This window comes from Scophthalmus maximus, chromosome 2 (genome assembly GCF_022379125.1).
Source record: "Scophthalmus maximus strain ysfricsl-2021 chromosome 2, ASM2237912v1, whole genome shotgun sequence".
NCBI lineage: Eukaryota > Metazoa > Chordata > Actinopteri > Pleuronectiformes > Scophthalmidae > Scophthalmus > Scophthalmus maximus.
Genome location: NC_061516.1, coordinates 9570686 through 9585289, shown reverse-complemented (window position 1 = coordinate 9585289; position 14604 = coordinate 9570686). Strand labels below are relative to the sequence as shown.

Here is a 14604-nt window from a genome sequence, read left to right as displayed (position 1 = left end):
AAGAGTGTCCCTTTAAAAATCATTTATTTATTCATTTCTATCCCAGAGTTGTTTTTGTGTTGTTTTTTTCCCCTTTTGTGCATCTGATCTTCACTTTCTATTCAAATGTCCAGTCCTCTGCCAATGCAACATGTTTAACACTAAAACACCATTCTGACCCACTCTGAAAACTGACTGACCATACAACACAAAGTCAAATACAGTAAGGCAATCTGCAAGTTATGCTCATTTATTTACACTAAAACCAGTCGATGTACAGTACAGTTTGTTTTATAGTTGTTATATATATATATAAGCACTTTATGGCGAAGTAGTTCTAACAGTGTTGACAATGCCTTTTAAAATAAACTGCATGAAACCAGAAAACAATGTAGCACCTTTGCAATAATGCCAGTTGGGTCAAAAAGCTGTGACCTCTGAGCCAAAAGCTGTTTCAAACATGCATGTTTCAAATATATGGGCTGTTTTATTTGCGGAGGATTCATCTCTTTTCCTAATCCAATTTAAATACTAGATATATACAACAGAGCAGCAGCAGTCTCTGTGTAAAGGTGTAGCTGCCTCCATCCTCGCAGGCAGACCTACTCAGTCCCGTTCGCATCTAGGGCGAAGCGTACGACGCCGCTGCTCCTCCGAGGCTCGGGCCTTTCCAGCGGTGGTGGGGCTTCTCCTCCAGCAGCACCCTGGGAATGATGATGATTGGGTCGGAGAACCTCGTCTTTAGCACCTCTAGGAGGCAGCACATGGTTACCATACCAAAGAAGAAGAAGGAGACAGAAAGAGACACACGATGAGACAGCAAGGCATTGGGTCGAGTGAAGCTGAGCACCCTGTGACCGCTCATTTCAGAGGAGAATATCAGACCTTCGTGTTGGTGATGTCAACTCAGTTGGAAAAGAAGACACTACCCTATATCCTTGATAGAGAGTAGAAATCATGAAATTCATACTGTAAATTTGAAACCTTGACTTGATGAGATGGAATACAGATAAATAAATAAAGCGCATGGTCTTTTTCTGACGATGAATTGGACAGCTTTGCATTTAGATCAATGCAGGCCATTGGTTTCAACCTACCAACTCGATTAATCTCAGTGACATGAACTACAGGATACCAATAGTGCAATGAGGGTCTCGGGGTGCTGCAAGACAGTACAAATAAGAATGAAGATCATTAACATGCACTTACAATTTCCTTTGAATCGTCTCTTTCCAAAGCAGAGCTGCTTCCCTCATTCCATCCATACTTACCGCAGTTGAGTTCATCATGTGTCCATGCCAAAACTCAACAGATATTCTAGATACAGTGCAAAAATCTACACCAAACATAACATCTGATTGCAGGTCCAACAGAAAACAGTGGCAGCATGCTTTTTACAATAAGAATGAACAAAAAGGGATCATTGTAAGTCTAAACATAATAGGAAAAGTCAAACCAGTGACAACAAGCTGAGATGCAAAATGCAACACTTCATTGATTTCATGGCATGTGAAGCAGTGACCTCCACTCTCCCCTCCGGGCGGATTAATTAATCTTTCATAATTCATAATTCATAATTCAAAACAGTCATGCAGGTTTGTTTTAACCACGAGGAGGGAGAGGGCGCAGCACTGCAGTTGACAGAGGCTCGTGATGGTGGAGATGGCCAGACTAAACCTGGGGTCTCCTTACGAAAAGGCACCTTGAGGAACCTTGCATGTGGGATGTGGGAGCAGGCAGTCAAGCCTCATTCACCCCCTACTCTACTGTCCATATGGAAGAGAAACACAGAGGGGCCATGGCCACACATAATGTGGTGGTTCACTAGAAAAAACAAAAATGTGCCACTGTAGAAAACACAAGTAAATCATAACTCCATGAGCATGTATGAATGAGTATGAGTGGCATTTATGGCTCGTGACCTTTTTTTTTTTCTTTAGTCGCTCTTGTGATTGGTTACCTGGGATTGGGGAGTGCACAGCCCCACAGGTGTTGCTTTAGAGTCTGCACCCAGCCAATATCTCGGATTGGCTGGCAGAGTTGTATGTAGTGGTACTGTTTTAGCACAACCCTTCAAATGAATCAGAATGTCACTCATTAGCACACAGGAAATTGGACACAGGAATTGTGACATCCACAAAATAAAATAAAAAAGAGAAGAATGTGATCTCAGCAAAATTAATATCACACATTTGTGGTTGTTTTTTCCCCCCACAATGAACATTAGCTAGAGGCCTAAGAAGCACATGACATCTTATTCTGGAATAAGGGTCTGAACATCCTTTGACTTGCATGTTGCTCTGTAAGTAGGATGAGTTCTTGGAATATATTGAGACAAGGTGCAACAATAATATATTCTTCAGTTCTCACTCGAGGGCAACATGCAGGGCCTGGAGAGAGGATGTCAGAGCTCATGCCAGAAAGCGGGGCGGTTTGGATAAGCATAGAAAGAAGTTGTGACAACAAAATTCTCTTCCATGTGGATTCATTTAATAATGGTCGTCTGTCTCACAAAGACAAAGACTGGGACAAAAGAAAACACTGACAGATACCTGCAACCACTAAACTTTAACCATTAACAAAAGAAAGCAAGAAGACACTGCTTTTTCTGCTTTTTGCAATTTATTTGTAACGTTTCATTAAATATGAGCAAGCAGGTAGAAACACAAGCACGTCACAGTCAATTTATTTTTTTCTGTTTTTTTTTCGCCCTAGACATAACTTTCTTTACCATACTTTCTATCCTTATTTTCCTAACAGTCACAAAGATAGCACCATGTGTGTGGTGTGCTAAGCACTGTTTACATCTACTGCCCCTGCAAGCCCCCCCCCCCCCCCCCCCCCCCGGTCCCGTGTGTTACATGACAAAGCGTTCCCCAACCAAAGGCTGCAAACTGCTCATGAGTCGGGGCCCTCAATCCTGACGGGGCGCATGCTCAGCTTGGATAGACATGGTGGTGGTAATGATGGTTGCTGCTGTCTCAGACACCACAGAAAGCAGAGGCGGCACACTCATCCAGTCAGAATGGAGGGAGGGTTGCTAAGCAGCCAAGCTAATGAGAACAGTGAGGTATGTGAGGGGGGGTGGAGCACATTGATGGGTTTACCCATGACAGACCGTACAGTGCTCTTCTAAGCCCAAACAAGGTGTTTCTATATGTACATATGCTAAGAATTTGAGACTGACATGACTCTAGGACTCAGCAAACACGTTGCCCTGCTATAATATATACACAAATGTAGGCTTTATATACAAGGGAGGTTATAATTGGTTTGAACAAATAAACAGTTACAGTACAACTTACTTCTCGTTCCCTTTTCTTCCACACACATCACTGAGGAAATCAGGATCAAAACCAGAATCAGAAAAAATCAGGCTTGATTTCATGAGCTTTGCTAGATACCTCTTACACACAAACACTGCACCACCGTGTTGAACCTGCCACACAAAGCAAAGGTAAATCCACTCTTGAATCATCATTTTTAAAACAAACCTCAACCTCGTCAAACCAACATGCTATTCATACCTTCAAAAAGGTTTGGCAAAACAACAAGAACAACGTGGATTCAGAAACAGAGAGCGATGAACGGGCGGAGTCCGAGTTAAACATAAATCACATCACTGTGGTTGGTTCATAAGCGGATAAAATACGAAGGACCTTATTATTCATAAAGAAAATGAGAACACATCCTCATCCTGGTAGACAAACTTTAACAAATGGTCGTGTAGTATTGGTCACAATTTATTTGATTGGTAAATCTGTGCTTCCTCCATCAGGCTCCCTCTTTAACAGTGATGTGAAAAGTGCTATTAAGCAGCAATATGAGCCGTCTGCAGTCTGATCACATTGGTTACGGTCAGCCCGGGCAGCGTACGGCTCAAAGGAGGAGGAGTGTGTGTGTGTGTGTGTTTGAGTGCAGGCTATTATCATACATATCATGTTGTGAAGCTTCACATACGGCCCAGTCTTGTTCATAAAGACTGTGTTGGATGTGAGTCCTCTAGCTATGGAGTAATGGCCGATGAGAGTGACAGGACAGAAACGCAACCGCTCAACACAACAATTTGCAGCTCATCCCTCTCTGGATCTGAAAGTCGCTGTTACTCGAATGCAAAATGTCCCAACAGTGTTATCTAATTCAGCGAGGATGCTCATCTGCTATGCAAATGACTGGTGTTTAATGCATAATCGGTCTAGTGTGACCCACATGGTTTGTTGGCAACAAATTAGGTGTTACAAAATAGCCGGAGTGAAGTAAAATACCACTGTAATGAATGTGTTGCACATGAATGGAGGAAACAGACAAGGTGCTTTTCTTAAGGTTAACAGAAATAATTGGATGTAGATTGCAACAAGAGTTTAATTATAAGTTAGACAAAATCACATGTAACAAGATGTCACCCAACACACATTTCAAACGCTGTGAGCTCTACATGAACAGAGAACAATGGCACTGATGACAGAGCAGGTACAGAACAAGCCATGGATCGGACACCAAGCAGGACATTTATCAAAGATTTCAGATTTGTTCTTGATTTAGCAAATCCTTGATAAACTCAACAAAGCAATCTGCTCAGCTGATTAAAGCCAACAGTTCAGAATTGCTTGTTAGTGGGTCCATACAACAAAAGCCATCCATTGGGCAGCCAGGCAGCCAGTAGCCATGGCAACTTGGAGATGGGGGAGAGCAGAGAGGGGGGTGGCATTAAATGGCGGAGGATGCTCCTACTCCTTCCTATAGCGATCTAATACAGCATGAGGCAGGAGGAGCAAAGGCATGTCATGGCGACATCTTTTTTGAGTATCATTGTAAAAATGTAGCCAAGAGATAGTGAAAGGACAGAGAGGAATGTGAGAATGACGGACTGAATGAGAGGCTGAGCAAAGAAGAGAAGAAGAGACTGAAGGGGGAAGCAGAGTTGACAGAAGAAAGAGATGAGAACAATCAATTTTGCAGCCTCTGCGTCTGATTTCCCCCAAAATATAAGAAATAAAAGGAGAAGTAGTGCTAAATGATTTTTTACTCTTTTGCCTCAGCCAGTTTGTTGTTCATCTCTTTACTTTTCTCCTTGTCCCCCACCGCTGGCCGGTTCTCCAGCTGGTTCTCCGAGGTCGTCTTCTTGGTGCCCCTCAGCCCGGCGCTCTGCTTATCTTTGGCTTTCTTCACAGGTTTGCCCTGGCCTGTCGCTGTGGCTCCAGGCCTTTTGGGTTTAGAGCGAGTTGCACTATATCTGTCAACCTAAGGATGTCGGATAGCGGAAATCAGATTGCTGGGATGGCTATCAACTTCTAAAACCGTGTTGAGTGACGTTAAAGCATTACGGTAACACAAATATTGTATCAGCTCCCCCCTTCTTTCCCCTCCTGAATTCAATTTGAACAACACAACAAAGTGAGAAAGGTGCGCTCTCACCTGTTTGATGGGCTCTATGTAAGGTTCACTGTACAAACTGCGTATCCTCCTCCTCTCCAGGGCCTTGTTGTTAGCTGGCTGCAGCGGGCCTTGTCCCTTGAAGGTGGCACTGTAGCTGGTCTCCAGGCTGGTCTTCTCATCCGGGGGAAGGTACTGGGACCTGGCCCGGATCATTTTGGCAGGCTTCACATCTCTGTAAGCCTTGAATTCAGTTCTGTGTGGAAAGAAGGACGTCATGTATCGTAAGAACATCTACTTCTCTGATGTTTACAGTCACTGCCTACAAAACATTCGTGACATGGTGGTGTACAGTTAATGGGAGGAGGTGTGCACCACGGTCTGACGGTGGGATCTTCTCTAGTCCTCCTCACACAGCAGTTCTGATGAAGGTCAGCAGTCTGCAGCCTGCAGCGTGTGTTCCGTGTCTGCCTGCTCACATCTGAAGACCCATTAGTGTATGACAGAGGACAGCCACGGCAGCTTGATAGCAGGCACGTATTAATGCCTTTTACTTTAATATTCCACTGCATCCCTCTCTCTCTTACACTTTATTTGTTTTATCTGCAATGTGCTGTTTTTCCTCAGCACAACTCATTCAGTGCATGTGCACCGAACTACCCTATGTCGCAGACACAGGAACTGTAAGTTAATTATGGTGGAACTTTATAAAAAACATATCTGCTGTATTGTTTAGACCACAAAGTGTGCACATAAGACAGAGACCAGCAACAAATCCTCACAATTGACAAGCTACTCTCAGACCACACTAACATTCATGCATGCCTTCGCTTTAAATGTTACTGTTTGTAGGGATGGTTCCTCATCATAAAAAAAAACACCAGGTAACCCTTCAGAAAATAGAAATCAGCTGTAAAATGCTGCTATACTTTTAAAATATATCATGCTGCTCTTTTGGCCAGGTCTGTCTTGAAAAGACTTTAAAAAAGAAAAGAAGAATTAAATTTTACAGCCAATAGCAAGGCAGATAGGTTTGCTGTCGTGAGGGAGCTGTGCTGAGAACCAGTGTTGGGAAACACAGTATAAAGCAGATACAACTGTCAATAATCATTAAGGAATGAGACAAATACACGTTCCAGAACTTGACCTCTGTGTCTTCATCATAAACACCGCTATATATACGTCTCCTGCAATTGTAGCTCATTGCAAAGGGAAACCAACAGCTCTGTGGTTTAGGCCACTCAGATGACAACTGTCAGTTGTCTCTTGTGGCTCCAGTCAATTCACACATACAGTGAAAAGTCAGAGTTCCCTATGTGAGTAAAGAAAAGCAGTATATTAGGCAACAGCACTACATGTGGATAGAGGAGCAGACGAGGCCGTGCTGCTGTATGAGGAACTCATTAGAGTGTATAAGGCCAAGTCTAATGGAAAGACATCAAATCAATAACTGCAGCTATGGAAACTAGCCATGGAGCGCCACGTAATCCTGTTAAATGTAATGTATGTGGCAGGGACAGGCACATTTTCTAATGTATTCCTTTGAGGAGGAGGCTAGAAGACTGTAGCTGAGATGAACGACTTTTCCATCAAATCGTAAAAGCTGGGTTCTGACCTCAAATGTTCTTGTGGACGGTTGTCATGGGTACGGCATGAGGTAGGGAAACAACAAACTTTTTTTGCGTGACGAGAAAGGCAGAGGCCCGAATTCATTGGATTTCTGTCAATTTTCATTTTTTTCTGGTGGTTCATAATTTCCTGGTTGTACCTGTGCGGCCAATATTGTCGTCCCTAGAAGTCCAATATTACCAACAACAGTATATAATTGCTCTATTCAAAACTGATGCGTAAAATGTTCTTTTACCATTAGGTACAATTATGACAGAAAGGCCATAAGGGATATGGCTGCTGCGTACAGAAATACCTCCATTGGTGCAGAGCAGAGATGGATATCTCACAAGGAGCAATTACATAACGTCACCAAAGTCCACTTCCAGTGCTCAACTGGGCCAAGAAGCCGCACAGTGCGAAGACAGGTTAAACAACAATGTCCAAGGCCGAGGGTATAAAGCACTCACATGGCACCACAGGGTGTGTGTCTTTGAGGCCGACAGTGTTCACAGTGTGAAACACCGGTCTGTACTCTAAGATAGCTGCTATTCATGAACATATGACTGTGCAACAATAACGCCTGTGTCTTGGAGGCCAGTGTGTACTTGGTACTTGTGTAAAAAAACGTGTGTTCACAAAGCTCTCTCCGTTCGGTGGCTGCCGTGCCAACGCGACTGTATCTACTGCGTCTAGCTACTGTATATCACGGGTGTGAAAACAGTCTGAGTTTCACATGAGGCCGTTCAGCCTTCGGCTCTGTAAGTGTTATCTTGTGCTCAGTGCCCTGGGGTACTGAGCACTTACAGGGCAACAACTAAAATAGCCGTTCGCTGAGATTATAAAGCAGTATCTGTCAGGACCGGAGGTCCTGAACATACTGTACTTGGTAAACTGTTTATTTTGCAGCACTTTACGTCAGCAGTTGTGTTTTTAAAAATGTTTTTTTTGTTTCATGGACAATATTATATCAATAACATGTCACACAACTCATTATGCTATACTATATGTATTATTTCTTCTTCAGCTTTTGTTTTCTGATCCTTATCATGCAGATACATTAGCACTGTCCATTCATTGGTCATGTGACATAGTTCCTTAGATACTAAAATACAAAAAAACAACAAAAAAGGAATCATTAAAAAATATTTTGTTATTTCAATAGATGCTGTTCCGCTCCAGAGTCACTGAGGCCCACGATGCGTAGTATCCATGCCATCATATACTGCCTGATACCTCTTGCTGTGTGACTAAAGCTGCTTTGGATGGCTGACCCCTGTGACCCGCTGCGTTGGAGGGGGTGTGCAGAGAAAGGCCTCGTCACTACAAGCAAGCTCTGGCACTGACAGAGGTAGAAACACGCCAGGGCACACAGCACTGCTGAGCTTCATGCAGCCCTGCTCCTAACGTGGCACAATCTGGACCTCTCACCAAAGCAGAGAGTCCCTGACAGAAGAGAACAAAGAACAAATGCCTGCACATTGGTGCACGGGGGGGATGCAAACCGCGTCGAGTTGCGCAAGCTGCCTCGACATGTCATCAGCTAAAAGCAGGATGGCAGGTTGCTGACAGGCCACAGAGAACCACCCGGGACTAGAACAAAAAAAGTCCAGTCAAATTTGCCTCAGTAAGAGTAAGTCCAAAAACAAAATCAATAACAGCTGGAGCATAAACACCACATATACCTTCTCAACAGAGTGCAACACAAAATCATAAAAATATGATCAAGGAAACCTTAAACAATATTCTGCATTTTAAAAGGGTATGTAAAAATGCTGCATCTGCCCCATATTTTATACATCGATTCAAACCACAATGACAGCTCAATTCTAATTATCCTGCAGCCCAACGTGGACGTCCTATTATGAAATGCTGTAAACCATAAATACATCTGAGACCAATCCCTGCGCCGTGTTCATTGACAGTGACCGCGGTGATGCGGGCTCTACTTCTACACCAGTGCTGGCCTGAGTTAAAGGGCTTGTCGGCTTCTCTCCGAGCATTATTGCATGGAGTCAATCGGCCCACGCGCAGTGCAGCAGCTTCACTTCCTCACAGTGTGTCTTGGTGTGTCAGTGGGCGTGGAGCCTGGTTTCTGGTCAATCCTCCCACCTGGGATCATCTGGCCTCATCGCTATCTCACAGCCTCCCGCTGGCTTCTAGGCTGAGGCTCAATGGAAAGTCCTTCCATAAGAGCACACAGCCGTGTGACAGGGGGATGATTCTCATTGGGTCAGATTTCACAGGCATCCTTGGTGTTGTCAGTCACTACTGTCAGTGACTGTTCCTTTGCGATAGGGTGGTTTATTAAAAATGATGCTGCCAGTTTGTCACAAAGTGCATGTTTTCAGTCATTGAGGGATTTTTTACAATCCCAAAGTTTGAAGACATTTCCTTGTGAAAGAACTGTAATCAGATACGATAAAATCTGATCAGATTGGTTATATAAGGCAGAGCTCAGAGCTCTGAATTGATGCAACAACTGGATGCTGGATATCAGTCGCGATGTTAGGATTACATTTTGGCAGCAATATGCAGAAAACGTCGCACAACTAAACCCTCGGCAGTTTCACTATCAGCAGAGGAAAAAGCTGAAAGCTATTTGAGGGATTTTTGGATGCAACAACCAGCCATTTTTACAGTTTGGTCCTGTCTCTCTCTGTGTCCCAGAGCTGAGGCAGGATCTGTGTTTCTGTATTCACTGCTTGTCAGGAAAACATGAAGCTTTGCAGTCTCTCAAAGAGGATCATTTCTAAATCCCTCAGAAACCATCGGCCTCTTCACATTTCACTGTCTGCTGCTTAAAATGCTACATACGTTCTGTAAACGTGACATGAACGTCAAAAATCATTTTGGGTTTGCTGAGCATCCTCATGTGTATGAGGGAGGGTTTTATCGTTTATATGCACAGGTGAGAAACTTGAGATAAGGAAAAAGCCTGTGAGGTTGCACGGAAGTGGAGCTTGATGTGACAAAAATTTCAATTCAGATGCCTTCTCTGCATCTTTCTTCCTATCTGAACTCAGTGAACCTGCACTACCTGCCTTACTGTCAGCAGTGAAACGCTACTCACATTTGTCATTTTTCATTAATTTGCTTGCTAATTCCTCATGCAATGTGCTCTTTAAATGTCATTTATTGTACGCCCCACACATCACATAATGCAACAAATGACGCTTTTCAAGATGAACAATGGCATTTGTCTTTTACAGCACCAGCCTACTGGTAACGAAACAAAAACACTAACAAAGACGCCAGCTGCTTCTGCCCCAGACTCGTGACTCATTCTCATGCGGAAAATGACATTTTACACATAATGCAGCGGTGAGATGAAGGTGGGATGGGGCTTGTGACTGGGACGCTGCGGGTTGAAAACGCTGCGGCTGCACCACCTCAGGCAAGAAAATAAATAGTTAACAGTTGCCAAAAGAACCAGCCGCCTTGAACATTTCTCTGGTGCACTGCAGAAAAAAAGGATTTGGTTTCAGCAAGCTTAAAGGTTTATGAGAACAGTGAATGTCCTCGTCAGAAAAGAGCTGAGGGGAACAGGGCTGCTTAGAACCCAACCATCACAATGGCAGAGCGGGGTCGGCTGTGAATAGACACTTCTTGTGGTTCCATAATGAAAGTTTCACTGCAACTGTAGCTCCACGATTGATGATATCAACGTATCATTCCATCAGCCGGTATTCTCTTCTTTATCTAATCACGTGAATTCATTTCAAAAGACGTTGACAAGGTTATGTCTAACAAGACAGACTAAGATGTGTTCCTGTAGGAGTTTTTTTTTACAATTTAAAAGACTCAAGAGTTTAGAGTCGAGCAGCTCTGTGAGGCCCTTGTTCAGGTTCATGGTTCTGGCACAGTGGTGCTTTGAAACGCGAAACGCTAACATCCACCTGCTGACATACCGACAGAGCCTGTCCTCCAACTTATACGACGAAAAATGTCATTTTTGAAACAGCGCATTACGACGTTTGTGGTCGTTTTAAAGACCGCATACCTCGCGGTAGTTATGTACATGGCCACTAGGGGCCAGCGGTGGTCCTGGTAAGTCCGTCAGGCTTGTGTACTTAAATGGATTTCCTTATATTCTATAAGTAATTGTGATGATTCTCTGCCATGTCCCTAACCATCACCTTTACCTTTACATGCATTTAAAACCCACAATGCTCTGAGCTGTGACAGGCGGTCGAGGCACCATTTTAAGAAACGGTTTGACGTTGGTCATTTGTACCACGACAGAGTTCATCGTATGAGGTGGAGGACATGTTGTTTACTATGGTCACAATCTTAATTAAGCACATTAGCATATTAACATGTGCTAAATGACACACAGTTGAGTGTTCACCAGTTATAAAAAATAAACCACATTAAATGCTAATTCCCCTCATCTGATTAGTCGCTGTGACTTAAACCAGCGTGCAACAAATTTCACAGCAATTCATCCAATAGATGTAAAGATATTTTATTAAAAACCATAAATGATGAACTCCTGGATGTGCTATGAGTCATGTAATGTAATTTCACCATAGTGATGGGAATTCAACCCCCCACCCCCACCCCACCCCGAAGGACCCTCAAAAAACATATTTGCCGCGGCCCCATTCAGTCAGCTGGAAGTCTGAAGAATATGACAAAGAAGATATTTTTGAAGCACTCCAGAACCCCTTGAAGCTGAAGTTTGTGATATGCTATCATCCAAGTATTTTGCAGATATTACCCAGCAAAATGTATTTAAAGCATCTCAACAATAACACAACATTGTGTCTCACAGCCAAAACCCAAAGCATATCCACATGTCAGTCCAGAATCAAAACAGAACTGTACCAGATCCAAGACAGTGAGTGTGAAATGTGCACATGAAATGAGACTAATTGCATTAAGTTATAAATTATACTAAATTGATCATTTACATCTGTTCAGTGATTTATACCTCATACATATATCATTGTTATTACCATTGTAATATTGATTTCCACAATATTGCCCAGACCTAACTGAGCTATTACACTCTTCCTTTTTTTAACTAAAGTGAGGGTCCTGTGTAATGATGAATAAATACTCAATAATGTAAAAGTGAGAGCCAAAGCACATGTGTGTTAATGTGTGTGCTTTGTAGCTGTGAGCAAAGTATTAAGCCACAGTTGACCTGCTTAGAGTCTCCTCTGGCAGAGCAAGACAGAGGGCCGACAGGGCTGCTGCTTGTTACGGTGCAGCCATTTCATATCGTGTGTGTGTGTGTGTGTGTGTGTGTGTGTGTGTGTGTGTGTTTGTGTGTTTGCGTGTGTGCATGTGTGCATGTGGGGGGATGCCCTGGGCTGCACCATGAGGACTGCTCAACGACGGCAGCATGGCTCCAAACAGCTGGAGGACTCACTGATCTCACACACACTGTAGCACCATTCACCTCTGGCTGACAAATCTGCATCCTGTAAAGTGAACACTGAATCAAATGAAATGTTCTACAGGTTACACTATTCAACACAAAAGCTCACAACCGGCCTTCACAGAACATAAATACAACATATAACAGCGATGTACAGTTTTACGACTGTACAGTGACGTGCGTGACCTGATTCTTATCCATCCACCAGAACCCACCATCCTCTGGAACATTGCATAACAGGACAGAGATTAGCCTTGTGGGCCTAAACATCAGTAGTGTTTGACAACAACACCACCTTGGCCATTTCCGTTTGACTGAGTGAGCTTATTTAGGGAAACTGAAAGTTGATTGCTTGTAATGTTTTCACGTCCTTCGTCTACCTCTGGGCTGCTGCTTGTTTCGCAGAAAACAAGCCTCTAGTTATCTTGTGAAACAACAATTTTCCTTAAGATGATGTGGTAAAATGAGTCACCCTCAAATTAAGTTAGACAAATATCACATTTCACGTCTCACCAGAGGCCAGCAATGCATCCGCTAACGGAGCGTTCATCTTCTATGGACTCCTGTGTTTATGGAAAGCAAGCCCCTCCATTTATTTAAGGGAGCTTCAATAAATAATATCTGCTGGGAGGGTAAAATGTGTTACAAAATGTAAACGTGTCACAGAAACAAAAAAGAACAGCTGGTATATTTGGTGAAAAGGATGGATCATTTGTTTGTGTTTGCCGTAACTTTGACAGCTGGTAATGCCGTGGTGTTGCTCATGTGAAAAGGATTATTCCATTAACATACACAGTTGTACAGTCTTTGTGCACTTTTGGTCGTTAATGGCAAAAAAACCCCATTTCATAGTATTGGATTACTTTAACACACTGAGGGGTAGATGTCACACTTTTTACCTTGGGGAAGAGTACTGATAAAGATGAATTTGCTTTTTACAGAGTAATCCAGAATCTCTCCTCCCTCTCTTCTCCCCCCAAACAGCCCCTAAATGTTTCCACCTGACAGCAGATTGCTGAAGGTAGATGTATCTGTTAATGAAGTGAATGAGTATGATTTATATGAAACTTTGACCCCTATGACCCCTTCATGGACTCCCAGGCTCGTCCTCTACCTCTCAGTGACATGGGCTGTGAACTCACGTATATGAGCTGCTGCCGGCTGTGATCTCCTCTCGGATCTGCCTGTTCACAGCATCCACCGCCCTCCCCCTGCCCTCTCCTTCCACCTTCGGCACACCGCTCTTCTCCGCCTGCTGCTTGCCGGCGCGCTTTTTCCTCTCCTGCCCCTGGAGGAGGTCTTTCTCCTGCACCTTGTCGGCGATGGCGCTCTTCTCCACGCCACTCTCTGCCGGCGCCACATGCTGCTTCGCGTGCCTGGACCTGTCCGGCGCGCGCTCGTCGCCGGTGGAGGCGATCGGGGCAGGTTTGGTTATCCAGGGGTGGTCGTGCCTCTTCGGGATGGGCCAGGGCTTGTAGTCCTTCTGGTACTGGGTCTTGCTGTTGAACGGCGTCTCCGGCCCGTGGTACTGGTTCTTGGGCTTGCAGCTCGGCTCGGGGCGCACGTTCCAGTGCTTGAAGTCCTCGCGCATCACCGAGCCGCACACGCGCTCCTCGGAGACGCACCTCCGCGGCGCGCGTGGCGCCGCGTCGGCGCGGGCTTCTGCGCGAGACGGCTGCGTTTCTATGGCGACGCGGGCCTGCGGAGGGTGGAGCGGCGGCTGCAGCTGGATGTGCTGCATCTCCGACACGTCCGTGTACTTGGTGAAGACCAGAGGCACCGCGATGTCGGCCTTGTCCAGCTGGTTCCAGAAGCGGGCCATGCAGCACGCCCTGCTGATACAGGGCCACGCCATGCTGCGGGTCGGAGAGCTCCACCACAATTACCTGCGATCTCCAGCCGGTCCGGAGCGAGGGGATGGGGAGGGGGAGGGGGGGTGTCTTCTTTCCTCTCCGGTATCCTGGTACGAGAGAAACAAAATGTCCGTGTGTGTCAGGCTGCACGGATGGCTCCAGTGCTGTTAGATTCGGTGGTCAGGTAAATCCATTGTGCTTCTGACAAAAACACTGCCACAGATTTGAACGAGTTCAGTTCGAACAACACACACACGCACACAAACACACACACACACACACACACAGCCGCACTGAGGTGAGCTCTGCCTCCCTATGTGTCCGCTCTGTCCCGGACTTCTTGCTACATCACTCGAGGGTAAACGGCCCCGCCCGCTCAGCATCCCGGAGACTCAACCGGAG

The 14604-nt window shown here is 44.7% G+C and overlaps 1 protein-coding gene across 4 annotated transcripts; it reads right to left on the bottom strand.

The window, feature by feature from the left end:
- Window positions 1-213: 213 nt before the first annotated feature.
- On the bottom strand, window positions 214-14604 carry map6a (microtubule-associated protein 6a). 4 transcript variants are annotated; one of them, XM_035626927.2, is made up of 5 exons: window positions 13492-14604; window positions 5395-5608; window positions 5006-5220; window positions 1940-2050; window positions 214-729 (listed from the first exon to the last, which is right to left on the bottom strand). In XM_035626927.2, the coding sequence occupies exons 1-5, from the start codon at window positions 14202-14204 to the stop codon at window positions 582-584; spliced, it is 1401 nt and encodes a 466-aa protein (XP_035482820.1). In that variant the 5' UTR covers window positions 14205-14604; the 3' UTR covers window positions 214-581. The 4 variants fall into 4 exon arrangements, with proteins under 4 accessions (XP_035482820.1, XP_035482821.1, XP_035482822.1 ...); XM_035626928.2 differs by lacking the exon at window positions 1940-2050 and having other exon boundaries at window positions 13492-14602; XM_035626929.2 differs by lacking the exon at window positions 1940-2050 and having other exon boundaries at window positions 5043-5220; window positions 13492-14602.